At 38.5% G+C, this 16,532-nt stretch overlaps 1 protein-coding gene across 2 annotated transcripts in view; it reads left to right on the top strand.

The window, feature by feature from the left end:
- Nucleotides 1–16,532, top strand: part of BEND5 (BEN domain containing 5) — a 733,046-nt gene that overhangs the window by 20,689 nt on the left and 695,825 nt on the right. For both annotated transcript variants that reach the window (XM_081913981.1, XM_081913985.1), the window contains exon 3: nucleotides 11,020–11,144. In XM_081913981.1, coding sequence (XP_081770107.1) covers nucleotides 11,020–11,144 — 125 coding nt within the window. The remainder of the gene's footprint in view (nucleotides 1–11,019; nucleotides 11,145–16,532) is intronic.

The raw sequence follows: 16,532 nt of genomic DNA, 5'->3' as shown, positions 1-16,532 counted from the left end.
TACGCTTGTGCCGTGGAAAACGGCTTTAAAAGTTCAAAGTCCAGCCTTAAAGCCATTAATTAGAAGCTGGCAGGCTGCCCGGAGCAGTAGCACATACCTTCATCAATCATTTTGACGCGCAGAGCAGATACCGTGCGTTCCGTCGCTCTGCCGCTGTTCCGATGCTTTGCCGGCACTTCGTTTCTTGCTCCTTTGTTCCTTTGCCAGGAGCCCAACTTGTGAAGTCCATCCTCAAAACACTGCATTTTTCTGGGCCCGAAACCAAATGTTGGAGATAAGCAGTGTCCAGTGCACAGCGGAATGATGAAAAGTACGTGCCAACATACTCTATATTGCTTTATTTACATTTCAAAGCTGGTAAGTTACAGAAAAACATCTTCCCTCTGCCGGAGCAGAGAAAGCGTCATCTCTCCTCTAAAGCACGGAGAGAATCACACAAAGTGAAACTGCAAAGAACAGTGGAAAACAGGAAACCAGTGTACGTCATATCCAGTCTCCATTCCCGTGGGAAAACCTCCAACAGTACAGACTCTGTGGAATGTAAACAACCTGTCTCGTGACAAGCACTTCGCTGCACAGAGAAGAAAGCAGAAACCAACACTCATAACATAAATCTACAGTTCTCAGAATGATATAAACCTCATATGATATAAATCCATGGTCAAGACAGCCAAAACTGCTGCTGACATCAGCAAGGAACTCCATCAAGATAGGAAGAGGATAACTAATTCAAGACTCTACCAGTTGCTATCAAGTCAGCTGTCTGTGCAAAGAAATATATGGCAGCTCTCAACATTACTACCTGCTCTTTTCCTGAAGTCACCCAAACTCAAGCACTTTATGCATAATTTTCTTAAAGTTAAATAATTAAATGGGGGTGGGGTGGGGGCTTGCCATGTAGCAATATGCCCTCATAGCTCTGTATCCTGGCCCAACTGCACTGGCTGCCAATTACTGGTAGTTTCTGGGCCCAATTCAGAGTGCTCATGTTGACCTATAAAGTCTTACATGGCTCAGGACTTCAATACATTAAGGACCACCTCTCTCCATACAAAACGACCTGTACCCTGCACACAAGTTTGAGGCCCTTCTCAATGTTCCCCCTCCCCAAGAGGTTCGGAGGGTGGCAACACAAGAGAGCCTGATTTCTGTTCTTATCCTGAAGCAAAGTTCTTAAGCTGAAGCAGTATTTCTGGGTTAGCGGAGTGTGTAACCTGAAGCGTATGTAACCTGAAGCGTATGTAACCCGGGGTACCACTGTAGTGCTAAGGCCAGAAGGGGTTCAAATTGACTAATGACCTGTCAAGTGATAGGAACATGGCAAAAGATTTTAAAATCTGCATAAGTAGCTTGTGGGAGACTGGCGAGTAATGTTATCACCATTAGATAATAAATTGTCAAGTAGTTCAATCACAGGTGGCAGGGATAGGAAACCAGCTAGTGAAGCTCTTGACTTCAGTCTCTACCATCATTTGAAAATGGTGACGAGGTGCAGATTCTTTGGGAGCAGCAGTAGAATAAATCCCACAGAGTCAATATTTGGGTCCAAGAGGTGCCTCTTCTCTTGGACTGAAGGATACTGTACTAAAGAGGCTTGCAGATGTAATCTCAGAGCCTCTGTCTATAATCCTGGAGAATTCCTGGAGAACAGGTGAGGTCCCTGCAGACTGGAGGTCCCCCATGATATTCTTGCAAGGAAGCTGGTAAAATGTGGGCTGGACAAGGTAACTGTTAGTAGTTGGTTCACTGACTGAACTCAAAGAGTACTCATTAATGTTTCCTAATCATCCTGTAAAAAAGTTACGAGTGGAGTACTGCAAGGTTCTGTCCTGGGCCTGTTGTTCAATGCCTTTATAAATGATTTGGACAAAGAAATTGAGGAGATGCTCATCAAATTTGCAGATGACACCAAACTGGGAAGAGTATCCAATGCTGCAGAAGACAGATTCAGGATTCAATATGACCTTAACAGATTGGAGAACTGGGCCCAAACTAACAAAATGAATTTCAATAGGGAGAAATGTAGGGTTCTGTACTAAGGCAGGAGGAATCAGCTGCACAAATATAAGATGGGGAGCACCTAAGTTTACTAGTAGCACATGTGAAAAGGATCTATGGGTCTTATCAGATCACAAGTTTAACATAAGTCAACAGTGTGATGCAGCAGGAAAAAAAGCTAATGATATTCTAGACTGCATCAATAAAAGCATAGTGTCCAGTTCGAGAGAAGTAATAAAAGGTAAAGGGACCCCTGACCATTACATCCAGTCACGGACGACTCTGTGGTTGCGGCGCTCATCTCGCTTTATTGGCCGAGGGAGCCGGTGTACAGCTTCCGGGTCATGTGGCCAGCATAACTAAGCTGCTTCTGGCGAACCAGAGCAGTGCATGGAAATGCCGTTTACCTTCCCGCTGGAGCGGTACCATTTTATCTACTTGCACTTTGATGTGCTTTCGAACTGCTAGGTTGGCAGGAGCACGGACCAAGCAATGGGAGCTCACCCCATCGTGGGGATTCGAACCACCGACCACCTGATCGGCAAGCCCTAGGCTCTGTGGTTTAACCCACAGTGCCACCCACGTCCCTAAGGGAAGTAATAGTTCTGCTCTATTCTGCCTTGGTCAGACCACACTTGGAATACTGTGTCCAGTTCTGAGCACCACAGTTTAAGAAGGATATTGACTGACTGGAACATGTGCAGAGGACAGCAACCAAGATGATCAAGGGTATGGAAACCAATTGAAGGAGCTGGGTATGTTTAGACTGGAAAAGAGGAGACTGACAGAAGATATGATAGCCATCTTCAAATATCTTAAGGGCTGCCACATGGAAGATGAAGCAAGCTTGTTTTCTCCTGCTCTGGAGGATAGGACTCGAACCAGTGGATTCAAGTTACAGGAAAGGAGATTCCCACTAAAAATCAGGAAGAACTTTCTGACAGTAAGAGCTGTTGGATAGTGGAACAGACTCCCTCAGAAGGTTGTGGACTCTCCTTCCTTGGAGGTTTTCAAGCAGATCCAACCTCTGCTTAAAAACCTCCAGTGGTTCTCGGCTCAAGTGATGGGGCTAGGCAAGGAGACACAGACATTCTTGTGGGTGGACTGGGTCTATTTGCATCCTTGGATATTTCTGATGGGGATCATCCCATCTTGCAAGCTGAAATGCTTGCACTGACAGATCAATTGCCATTGCACTACATTAAACTTCTCCCAATGGGTTCTGCTTCCAACTAAATACAGCTATGGGATGTTTTATAAGTATTAATGTGAGCTTTACATGTATTTTATGACTTATTGCTATTATATGCTTTGTTCCATGGTCAGTGCAATTAAATAAAAATAAAATGTAAATTAATTTTGACTTTGCTTTGCTAAAGTTCATAGTACTACTTTCATAGCCTTTTGCCTTACTGTGTTGTCCTTGGTGCTGAAGTTGCTTTTGCATCTAAACAGCAAATTGTATTTATAGGGCTATAGAATATGAGATAAATCTAGCCGGTCAAAGAGATTGGAAAGGAAGGTGGAGGTTACATAATTTTTTAAAAATTGATTATGACTACTAGGCTTTGATTCTAAGCCTTGTGTATTTTTGGACTGTTTGCAGATCTGTATATGAAGCTACTTCTGTTTTGATATATGACCTTGCTTGTATAGATTGTAGATCAGATTTTTTTTCTCATTACGTACAACAGCAACTAATTATGAGAATGACAATGTGTCTTTCATTATTTTAAAGCAGTCACTGAATTACAAAAAAGAAGGTTTAAATTAAAGTGAACTTTACTAAGGCAATTTTGCTGTGAAAGTGATACATTCAATGTGGAAGCGAGACAGAATTTCACTTTTCTCCTTTCATGATATGAACACAGTTTTCTAAGACTGGCATTTCTTTCTTTCTTTCTTTTCTTTTCTGTTTTTTAACCTTTCATGCTAATGTGGACTGGATGGTAGACCAATTTTTTTTTCCTATGAAACTGTTTTGACATTCTTAGTATTTTTGTAAATATCAAAGAAAGGACAAAAACTGCAATTTTATTGCATTAATATTAATAATAATTTATCTGCCAGGAAAACATTTAAATATCACTTGACATTTACAGAGAAAGATTAATGTTTAATTTGCCACAAACCCTGAAATACATTGAAATAAAAGAAACTGCTTCTGTATTTGGTAAAAGGAAATAACAGAAAAAAGCTAGTCACTTGAAAATAGTCTAATCATAAGGGAGGACCAAAATATCTTTCAAAATGTCAGTATTTTAAAAGTATATGGGTGGGATGGAGGGAAAGAGGATCTCACTAATGTGATAAGCATTTAGAAATAATGAAAAATATCACATAAGAAGACTAAAGGGGATACAACTAAGGAAATAAATTGTAAATATGATTTATTATGTAAAGAAACCAGCCAAATGTGACTATTCCAATGCCATATGATATTTCAAACTACAATGCAATATATCAAGCATCCAAACAAATTTAGCAACTCTCCTGGAACAGAGACTAGGGTGCAGATAAAAAGAAGGGTCCCTTATGCGTCTGTTATTTAGTCTGTGCTATGACACTCCACCCCTAGGTCACCTCATCAAATCCCATGGCTCTCTGTACCACCTGATACTTGGTACGCCCAGAACTTTAGTCTTATCCAGTTCTGTGTCTCTAGCTGCCTATTGGATAATTTTCCTTAGATGTTTCATCACTTTGTCAAGTTCACTATGTTCAACAATGAAATTCTTATCTTTTCTCCCAAGCCTCCCTTCTCTTTATACTCTGTGAATCAATTAATATCATGACCCACTCTGCTAAACATGCACAAAGCCTTGGCTTTGCCCACAGTTCCTTTCTCTTCTTTGTTCGTTATATTCATATAGTCATGTCACATCTTCCTTTTCAGCACTGCAAAAATACAGCCTCATGCACATGTCATCTTTCACATTGACTGGTGTCCTTCTGCTTTCTTCAGAGGAATCTTGTCAGATGGTTAATGGGTGCCCCCATGTCCTGTGCACACCCAGCCAAGGAAGGCAAATGGCAGATAGTTAATTCTTTCTTGACAAAAACATGCACACCTATACAGCAGCTTCTAAGGTCTACCACATGCGTACACAATTTTAATGTCTATGTAGCTGTTTTCCAGGTTTGTGCCTGCTAGAGCAGGACCCTGCCCCCCCTGCCCCAGGCTTCTGTACCCTTGTCTGATGGAGTGCACACATGCAGCCTGAGACTTCTGCACAGAAATCATTGCTGTGCTTCCCTCTTCAAGCCCCTCCTGGTTCTAAGAAACAACTGTCATGATCCATTCCAGATAAGGAAGACATACGTCTGATAGTTAACTCTTTATTAGCAAGAGAAACACTGCAGCTTCCATGGTGCTCTGGATACACACACTCACACGCTTCTAGCCTGAATGCAGCTGTCCACAGGTCTGGGCCCTGTGAAGCAGTTGCAGCAACAGTGTGGCACCACCTCCCCTCCTCTGGCTTATATACCTTTCTCTGAAAGGCTGCGTGTCCACAACCTGAGACTTACCCTGCATTGAAGTCATCCATGCTCTTCCCTTTTCCAGTCCTTCCTGTTTCTAGGAGACAGTGGGGTGAGTGAAAATCTACTGACCCTTGCCTGAACCATCCCTTCTTTCTCTGCTACATCCTGTGTGCCTTCCTCTGCCTCAGACTGCCCTGATTCTCTCTCCTTCCCCAGGCTCTTGTATTGCGGGTTGTGTGACACCCCATAAATCACTGGTCCCCTCTCCTGGGTCACTCCTCTGGCCCCCTGCCTCCACCACACTCTCTTTAGAACCCTGCCAGTCCCTGATAACAGTGGGGCTGGATACAGTTGCGATTTGACCAGCCTGCCCCTCACCTGAACGGCCTCTTCCTCTGCTTCCAACCCACCCTGTGCCCCTAGCTCCATCTTTGACTGCTTGAACTTTCCCCCTCCCCTTCACTTTCCCCTTCCCCAAGGGCATGAAATGGGAAAGCGGGAATGGTGGGAGGCATGTTGAATGTCAGGGATGAGGGGGTAGTCCTACCCCTGCTTTGATGGTTGGGGTGAATGAGCAGTAGAGCTAAATCAGGGACCAAAAAGACAAATGAACTGGCAGCTGCTTTGCTTTCCTTGGTTGCTGCAGCCACAATTCTGTGGATCCATTCTTTCACATGTTTAATTTCCATCTGTAAGGATCATGGGCAGTGGGAACAGGGCTCCAGGAGGCAGTTGATGGTTTGGAGAGCTGGTAGAGAGATTGGGCTACCCCATTCATATAAAAGTCAGGGAACAACATTCTTTTTTAAAAGTACCTCATTTATAATTCTCATCAAACAGTAAGAACAATATTAGTGTAAGATAAAAACCAAGGGCCTTCAGCCATTTTCTCCAAAGGCCTTTGAAAACAGATAAATTTTAACTTGACAGAATCCCCAAATTATAGTTGCTCCCTATACATTCTGGCTGGGTGCCACAATTTTATTCATTTATTTATATAACAAATATACTGCCTATAGTGAAAATCTTCAAGCAATTTACATGAAAACAGTCTGTTTTATCACACAATTGCAGCATTTGGAACAACTGGTCCTTTTTTTCAGCAACTTAGATGCATGTTCTGTGAATACTTACTAATGTTTCCCCTCCCTTTTGAAGGAGTGTTGGTGGTGAAGCAGTTAGGCTTTTACTGGGAAAACAACACTTTGTAGGACCCCAGAGGGGGAAACAAAGTGGGATAGGAGCTTTTAGATGTTTATCTGGATCTATGACTTTCAAGATTTTGTCTCCATTACAGACTTGGCTGTACTTGGTTCATAAGAATGTTTTGTGACTTAAGAGCAACAGAAAGCTCCAAATATACTCTATGCATCTCAAGAGAGCATGGTGATAATGGTGACAGTATCTGCATCCCCATAGGGGACAATGTCATCTACTTATGTACACCAATAATAGCTTCTCTTTTTTTACAGGTGCTTTCTGAATAGTGGTGTATATGGTGAATATGATTTTTTAAAAAATATTTATTCCTTTTTGTGATTTTGTTGTCTGAAAAAATGGATTTGACTGCTTCCCATCACTGTATTTATCTTTTTTCATGAGTAAAAAAATGAAATGTGTCACATGGTTCGCTGGGAAAATATTTTTAAAGACTTTTTTGAGAAGTTTCCACTTTCACTTAGAATATAATCTATATAATTGCTTCATTTTATCACCTCAGTTTTGTTATCTTTTCAGTAGCATTCAGCTGATGGCCCATTCTAGAATGAATATTAAAGTTCAATGCTTTTTTTAAAAGTTTATTTGAAAACATAGATTAATTCTGCTTGGCTATCTTGAGCACAATTTCAGACTCCGAGCTCTGTAAATGATGTATGTATTATGCAATTCTGCACATTTGTTCCCAGGTTGTTTTTATTTAAGGGTTTTGTATAGATTGAAATGCAGCTGCAAGTGTATTAATGATTTTCTATTGCCATCTTGTCCAGATTTTTATTGTTCAGATGAAAAATAGTATTTTGAGGCCTGGCAATGTATTGACAAAAACAGAGGAGTACTTTATATATTTCTTTTGAAAAACTACTCAAAATTGCCTTGGCTACTTCTATTCACGTGTATTTTAAAGAATGGGTTAACTGTGAGCTTTCAGTTAAGGTTTAATTCTTTTTTCTTCTGTTCACCATGGTGCTCACTTTTCTCTATTTAGTCAAACCAGAATTATATTCCTGCAAGCAAGGCACACAATAGCCAAATGTTCTAGGTGCAAAAGAGGGCATCTGACCTTTTGTTACTAAGCTTTGACAGGTGCAACCTATTTTCGTCCAAATGGTGTTAATTTGCGTGTGCAAATTCATCGCCTGAAATCTGTATTCTGTATAGCAACCACAGGGGAATTGATCATAATCATGAATAGTGTAATGGACAGCTGAGAGAGATAATTACTGATATTTCAACACATTCATGCCTGCAAGTTGGGTTTTTGAGTACACTCCTGTTTTCATTGCTTGTTAGGGAAGCTGAAGTTAGTTATTCATTGCTGGACAAAAAAAAAGGTGTCTGCAAAAGTTCATGTGCAAGGAATAGCACATTGTTACAAATTAGTTTCCTTTACCATTTCTGGCAAACTCATTACAAAGTAATCGTGACCTGTGTTGAAGTGCACTTCCTCTGGGACCAATAACTGTAAATAAGCAGGGCTGCAAGCTGGCTGATAAGTTGTTGTTCTGAAGATAACAGTCCTTTTTAGCAGTGTGTTTGACCTTTTTCCTTTATATTGCCTGAGGCTTGTCAAAGACCCTCAAGGTCTATTTTTCATCTTAAAATTCTCTGTAGAAAAGCACAATGTGTGGTTTAAGAAGATTTTAGGATTGCTTAACATATCTCTGTTTTCTTGCATTTTTATAATAATTGTTGGCATACTTAAAAACTCCAGCTAGCATTTACTGGAACAGGATTTCTTTTGTCCTGAAATGCAGCCTTTCTTATTGATCTAGGATGCACCATGTTTTAGTATTTGATGAAGAGTTAAGTTCATATTGTAGGTTAAATAAAGTGGTAGTAATCATGTGTGTGTGTATTCCTAGTGACATTCATCTTTAGAATTAGTTTACAGTGTTTGTATTTTAAATATGTTACAGGACATTATTCTGAGGAAGTTGTTATTTGTGAATTCCAATATGAATTGACCCGATCCACACCTCAGAGACTAATGTGCAAATCAGAGTGCAGTTATCCCTCATATTTCACATTTTCCTGAATTTGGTAGTGCAGTTATTGACTCAAAAAGTACTAAAATTCATATGAAATGCACATCATATGATAAAATACATCGAGAAATGTAAGAAATGTTCATAAATATTTATTTAGACACAGACTTGTATGCAGTTAGGAGTAAAGTTGAACTTAGTCCTAAGTAAACATGCCTAAAATAGTACTATAAATTATTAATCTCTTATTGCAGAACAGATTGGGGTTTTTTTTTTTTACAAAAAAATTCTCCTCAATACAATAGACATATGGAATAAAATATTAATCTTTTAATACATATATAGTTTCTGTTTAATAGTTTTTAATGCATTTCAGTAAAATAACTATTTTATTCTGTTACGGGTACCATTTTTTTTTTAACAATTCTTTTAAAATTAAAAGATAAAAATTAAAACATAGTTTTGAAAATCCCACTATATGCTAAACAAGATTTTATTTAAAAACTACTTTCTAAGTTTCTATCATAAGCTTAGTATAGGTATTCATGAACCTTTCAGTTAATTAATCTAAAGTTATTGGCCACTCTATTTCTGCCACCAGCAGAGTGATTCTTTATTACGGGTGATGTTTATGGGCGCAACCAAGGCGGGACAGAGGGCAATCAAGTAAAACAACAAACAAACTTTACTGAGGCTCTGCCCCCCCAACATAAAGCCTGCCCCCCCAACTTAAATCCTGGCTATGTCCATGGCAATGTGCTTTGTCATTACTTTTCTTTTGAATATGAATTTACCTAACATAATGCTCAGATGTACTACAAATTAAATGTCATTTCCTGCAAAAGTAGATCTGCTGCCCAGAATGTAAGACAAGGTTCAGCATGTATACAGAATGTGCTTTTAGTTCATCTATCTTGTCCAACTCTTGGGCAGTAATAATAGTCTAAGCAAAACTAAGCACCAAATGACACTTTTATGACTGGGAAAATGTGAGTCAAATCCAGAGAATAAGGAAGAAGGGAACCAGGCAGAGGGCCTTCTCGGTAGTGGCGCCCGCCCTGTGGAACACCCTTCCAGCAGATGTCAAAGCAATAAACAACTACCTGACATTCAGAAGACATCTTAAGGCAGCCCTGTTCAGGGAAGTTTTTAACGTGTGATATTTTACTGTATTTTTGGTTTCTATGGAAGCCGCCCAGAGTGGCTGGGGAGACCCAGCTAGATGGGCGGGGTATAAATAATAAATTATAATTACGCCTTAGCTTATGTGAAGATGGAATAATTTTTTAAACTTTGTAGCTGACATGACTTCTAAAGCTTTCCTCCCACAAGCCACCTTGTTAAATGCCAAGTAGCTAACTATTTCAAGTGATATTGGAATTGGAATTGCCAACCCAATTCTAAATTAGACTATGGGGAATTATCATTACAATTTATTATTGGGCATTCTGGAAACATGAGGCACAAATGGTAGCTTATTATTTTTATTTTTACTTAATTTTTTTACCATATGTCAGAAAGAGATGGTGCCCCAAGGATCCAAGCCTTCACATTTTGTTCTGTTAGTGGCATGTCCAGCCAAGGGAGGTGGATATCCTTTGCTCAAGAGAGTAGACCAGAAATAGCCCCAACTTTTGTTCACACCTATGCTCTGCCTTTCTTTCATATTCAAATCCAAACAGTGGCACTCCTGCCATTATCAAGAGTGAATTTACTTTACCTATTCATTACTTGAAGGAGACTCAGCAGGAATTCCCAAAGAGGAGGGGACAAGGAGGTTACCAGGGTATAAGGGACCAATCACAGGGAGTGGCCCTGGGTGAACGCTTTGCTGCAGGGTCATGGTCTACATGTTCAGCCCCACCCCCCAATACCCCAAAGGATGGGGGAGAAGTACACCCAATCCTTGGCTAGGAAACTACTATGTGAAGCAGCTGACATGGCCAGGAGGTGCTCCCCTGTATACAATGAATAAACTGATCTGCCCTCACTTATTAATTGGCTCTTGATTTGCTGATCTTATATTTCAATAAATATTACCATTCTGCCAATATGTTGGCTCTAGAGGCTTCTTCAGGAATGTGTGGGCTGCCCTGAGTAAGGCATTGTGAACATTGTTATATCATAAACAGCTCATCTGGAAAGACAAATACACTTTATTTTATTTTTTAGAAATGAAATGTGCTCACAGCCAACAGTTGTGGATTAGAATTTTCCATACAACTTTATTGAGTCTTTTGGTAGAATATTTCTCTAAGAGAGGTATCACTGATCAAAGGGCTTTTCTGGAATGTGTTAACATAGCATTCTGTTTCTAATATATTTTTAGGTAACCTTGGACGTGTGGACTATATTACTGAATTTGAGTATGACCTGTTTATCAGACCAGATACATGTAATCCCCGTTTTCGAGTCTGGTTCAATTTCACAGTTGAAAATGTGAAAGAATCTCAGGTAAGTGCAATTTAAATGAGAATGAAGTAAACTTTTGCTTGACAACTAGAAATGTTCTGAATATTTAGATAGCTGTTATTTTCTGGCTGCTCTGTAGCTGGATTAGAGATGGCCTGTACTATATTGTTGCTATTTAGACATGTTAATTTGACAAGAAACTTGTTTCCCAGGTGGTAAAATGTGTCTCTCATATATCCTGGGCTGAGTAAGATATTTGGCTAAAAGATACCTTAAACTGGGTCTGAAGATCTCATGCTATGGTTACTGCTAATCTGTCACTCCTAGCTGCTTGACTCAAACCAGTGTACCAGCTGTCTAGGAGATAGGTTAACTGATCTACTTTTAAACCAGTTTTTCCTATTTATACTTCTGTCTGTTGGTAACTATCTTGTTGTACTCCAATACACATTATAATGGGATGTAGGATGCATTCTCAGCTTCCTTTTATGGTTCACCTCTTATCTCTGCCTTGGTTGTCCCCTAACGAACAGATATGTGCATTCACAAACAGCCAAAGTACATGGGCTGTATTTAGTTCCTTTGTGGGCGTGTTTGTGCTTGCCTGCAAGAGAGTTTTCATTTTGCTATGTTTAAGAATTAAGACACCATTTTAGCAGAGCACCTAGTTGAGCACCTCACCATTTCTTATTGAGCATAGATGAAATGTCATCTTGGTAAAAAATTCCAGTAACATTTTTAGAAAGGAACTATAAACAATTTACATATGGATGCCTTTGTGACCTTTTTCTATAATGTTTTCTTTTTGTACAGTTACTGGTTGATTTAGCTTCGGTTTTAAAAACACACACAATATTTTAATAGAAAGACACCATTTTCCTTAAGCTTCCAAGAAGTGTAAGACTATCCTTGCAAAAATTCTTATGAAAGATCAATTGCATGTGGACAACCTTGCCTTCATGCTCATCTAGTAGCTGTATGTTATAGAAAGTGTGTCTGTGGATAGTGGTGGAGGCAGATCATAGGGCACATGAGTTAAGGTTAAGAAATGTCTCCTTGGACTGCACAAGAGCCAAATGATTAATCACAATGTTGGCAAGACAACTTGCAAAATGTTTTGTTCCTGATGGACAACTAATTGTAAGGGGTGAAAATGGGAGAAAGATGTTTGATTAGAGAACAAGAGCAACACAGTGTGTTAGTATAAATAAATAAATAAATAAATAAATAAATAAATAAATAAATAAATAAATAAAAATAAAGACAGATCTTAAATATTGTCTGTCTGCTTGGCATGTAGAGGTCCTTCATTTGGGAAAAATTCCTCCCTGGGCCTGAATGCATCAACTATAGAACCATAGCAAAGTCAAGCAAAGCCCAAAACAAGTAAAAGGGGCGTCAACCATGAGATAAGGGAGGGTGGGTGGAAGATCCTAAAAGCCCATTGCGGTCCCTAGCAAAGGTCAGGGCAATTTTTATGCCCAGGGAGCAGACCTGAATGAAGTCTTCTAGGAGTCTTTGTCAGACCTGCCCCCAGGCTCCACCTCTTCACCCACCTGTGATTGGCCAGTTGTGTCCAGTGGGCAAATTTGAATCCAATAGCTGGTGGGACAGGTTGTTGCTTCTCCCATCAGCTGTTGGAGCCTGGGGCTGAAGAGCCTGGGACCACTGGATGGCAGTGGGGCTGTGCCAGGCCATATATACCACTTCACCTTCAAGCAGGTGAGTGGATGTTGTCCAGATTTAACCCAGTGATACTACTTTGCTTTTATTCCACAGTTCTTTCCTTAATGTACATTTTGTCAGTACTAATATGGCCCAGCTGTTCACAATATGTAGGTCTGTATACATGTATGTCTGTGCATGATTTTGTATCATTATGTCTTGCCTGAAAAAATCCCATAACTAAAATAGCATTTTAATGGAAGAATTATTTAATAATAATTCCTCTTTTATATGACTATCCTATGTTACAAGAAAAAAACCACGAAATGTGTTATCAAAATTTGTGGTACTGCATAGATGATTGGTCCTATTTCCCTGTTTTGTTCCTTAGTCAACAATGATGAGATTGTAAAGCCATGAGATGATTGAGTACCTGTCTCGATGAGCACCAAGATCTCATGTAGAGATACAATATATATCTAGAGTTCACAGGATATTTGTTTTCATGGTTGTATACATGAAAAAGAATGGGTTCACTATTAATTTTGACTTGTGAGGTCTGTTTTTATAATATGTCTTCCTGCAATCTGCTTTTTTTATCTCTCAAATTTCCGTTAAAATGAGTCCTACATGAATATAATGAAATCTTAAGCATCTCTCAGACTGGGCACCACCAGACACTGCAACCTTAGTGTATTAAATAAATGCTACAAATTGTTGTATCAAATGTATGTGGTGTGTTTTTTATTAACTATATTGTGTCATATAAGAAACATATTGTAAAAGTCTCTTTGTTGTATTCTGAACAGGTTGTAAAATCATTTTAAGTGATTTATTTAAGATTATAAAATACTGTATAATTGCACCTTCTTCATAACCCCTCCTTAATGGCATTAGAGCTGCAGCCCAGTTCATAGTTAAGCATGTTTAAATGTCATTATTTCAGTGTAGTAGGTCTTGATTAACTTGATATAATATACTTACGATAAGCTTACTTATTGATGTTACATTTATTATTGAGAATGTAAAGAAAGCAAACTATGTTTTCAATATCATTAATCCACCTGTGATACCCGTATACAATTGTATGGCCTGCTACAGTGATTTGATGAGACTCTATCATGAAGAGTTTGCAGTCCTTTGACAAGGATAGCTTTGCATAGATTTTTGTTTGTTTCAAAGGGCTGAACTCCACAAGATCCCTTTACAACTCCAAGTCTATAATTGTTTAATTGCAAAATTAAACCTACAAAGAGATTACTTAAAAGAAAAACTTTTTCACGAATATACTGCCCTGGGTTTTAACATAAGGAAGTTTCCTGCCCCCTCCTCCCCTCTGCATCTATTTGTGCCCTTGAAGCAGCTGATAAACAAAGATCTCTGTGCCTAAACTGACTTTTACAGTTATTCCTGGTGTGGCTAGAGAAAAGCTTTTCTCCCTCTCCCACAACAGTAGAACATGTGGACATCCAGTGAAGCAGAATGTTAGAAGACCTGAGACGGTCAATCCAGAGCATCATCTACTCTGATTGCCCATCACCAGCATGTGTCCTGACAGATTGCTGTAGATTTGTTTGCTTTGTTTTCTTACCAAAAATTTAAGCTGTTTCAAGCTGAAATTGAAAAGTGTTTTGGAATAGTTTCTGTATATTACATTCCCATGTTTTGAAAAACTGTCCTTTTATTACGTCTCAACACTGGAGGATGGACAAACAAACAAATGAATGAATGTAATTAGGTGTTCATTATGAGCAGTTTTGTCCCTTGTAACCTACTATTCCTGAATTGATAAATGTTGTATATGATTGCATTATTTGTTTGCTACTCTGTATGAAATGTAAATTAAATGCAGAATGAAGCAGTGATATCTAAGAATCTTAGACATGCCTCATATTTTATATAGAAATATCAGTTCCATACATGCACCATTATTCTAAAATGAGTAACTTTGCAGTTGTGGAAACTTTTGCAGATTAATATTCTTCCAAGTAGGATTCTTTCAAGTAGAGACGTTTCTTTTGAATCATTACAATGTAATGCACAGTAAGCATTTTATGTAATGCTTCCTTAACATGTTCCAGCTTTTAGAATATAATTAATATGGATTGACATGGATAAAATTGTGTTAAATTTATACACTTAATTTCCAATGTCTATGAAACCATCTTAGTTGCCAATTTTTTGAAATTACAGCAAGCATATTCATACTTTTGATTGTTACACTGATGTTTCTTGAGTAGAATCTAAATAGCCAGGTGTGTTTACTTACTTAATATGATGACATCTGTCAATCAGAATGTCAAAATTCTAAATAGTACAAACAAGAAGGATGCTTTGTTGTAATTATCATGATATTAGTGATGTGACACATTTAGTTCTGCTTCTATTTAGGAACTTATTTGTAGCGTGCTTTTCAAGTCACACTTGTTTTTGGCAACTGGCAGACCTCAGGACAAATCCAGCATACAGAAAATACTGCTGCAATATCCCACTTTAAGTAGTCACAATTTCTCTTTCTCTTTTCTTACTACTTCTCTCATATTCTCCTTTTAGGGGTTGGGACCACCTATATATGAGTTTTAGAGTCTTAATAATGGCTAAAGTTTTCTGAAGCATTGACCTTAACTATGGTTAGTTCTAACCAGGCTTCATTATTATTCAGAGTTTGAAATCATGTTTGAAGAATAGAGAGTGGGAGTATGTAGCTATTACTCGTAAGTGCCTTACATTCACTTTGGATCAGAGGACAATTTTTAGTGGTGGGGAACCTTTCCTTTCCTTTCCTTTTCCCCCTTGAATCTGCATTCGACTTTGGACAAGTCTCTGAGGGCTGTGAGCCAGCAGTGGGTAGAAGTGGGGCATATTCCAGGGGAAATTGCCTTGTGGGCCAAATTAGGACCCATACTAAGCTTAATTTTGCGCACTGGCCAAAGTTTTCTACACTTAGCAGATACATCTGCTGGGTCAAAAGTCCTTGCAATCATGGAAGGGCACTATTTGGATACAAGTCAGTGACTTTTCTTTTTGGGGTACAGCCCTCAGAAGAGGTTGTCTATTTATCAGCTTAATTTTCAGTTCCCAAATGTATAATATTACTTCTGAAATATTTAGTTTATTTAAAATGTAAAGTTTCTTACTATTTTAGAAGGATAACAGCTATCATGAATATATATGCATTATTCTTATGCTGTCATACACTTTCAAGTAACGCCTCTCCTAATGTACATATAGTCACAATATTCTAACTTTAAAATAACGTGGAGAAGCTTTCCCCTTTTTGGTAAATTGCAAGGGCTTATACAAAAGGGATGTATTTTATTGCAGAAAACTTAACATGGTATCACCACAGGGTTTTTATTTTTTATTTTTTTTAATCATTTCTTTGACATTTTTGGCTTACACAACAGGGTGCCAAACATTTATGACAGCTTACAGTGGAAAAACAATATTGCTTTTAGTTAACAACGTTAGCTATGAATATATATTGACAGCATTTTCACTACAGATTTGTTACCAACATAATACAAAGCAAATAGCATTCAATATGTTGGAATACTCAAGGGAATTAAAGAGTTTCAAAAACAAATTTATGGTATTAGGTGCTGAATGTTGAAATCTAATGAAAATGGAAATCTAGAAGCATCAGCAGAACATACTTTATGCAAAGGAATATAGTTTATCCAACTGATAAAATTAAGATTAAGCTGAAAAGAATAACTTTAGAATATCTCTACTTGTTTTAGTAAACTAAAGAGTGAAAATCAG

The sequence above is a fragment of the Podarcis melisellensis genome (genome assembly GCF_964234715.1).
Source record: "Podarcis melisellensis genome assembly, chromosome: 6".
NCBI lineage: Eukaryota > Metazoa > Chordata > Lepidosauria > Squamata > Lacertidae > Podarcis > Podarcis melisellensis.
The sequence above is the reverse complement of the archived record's forward strand: the minus strand, read 5'-3'. Positions and strand labels throughout refer to the sequence as shown.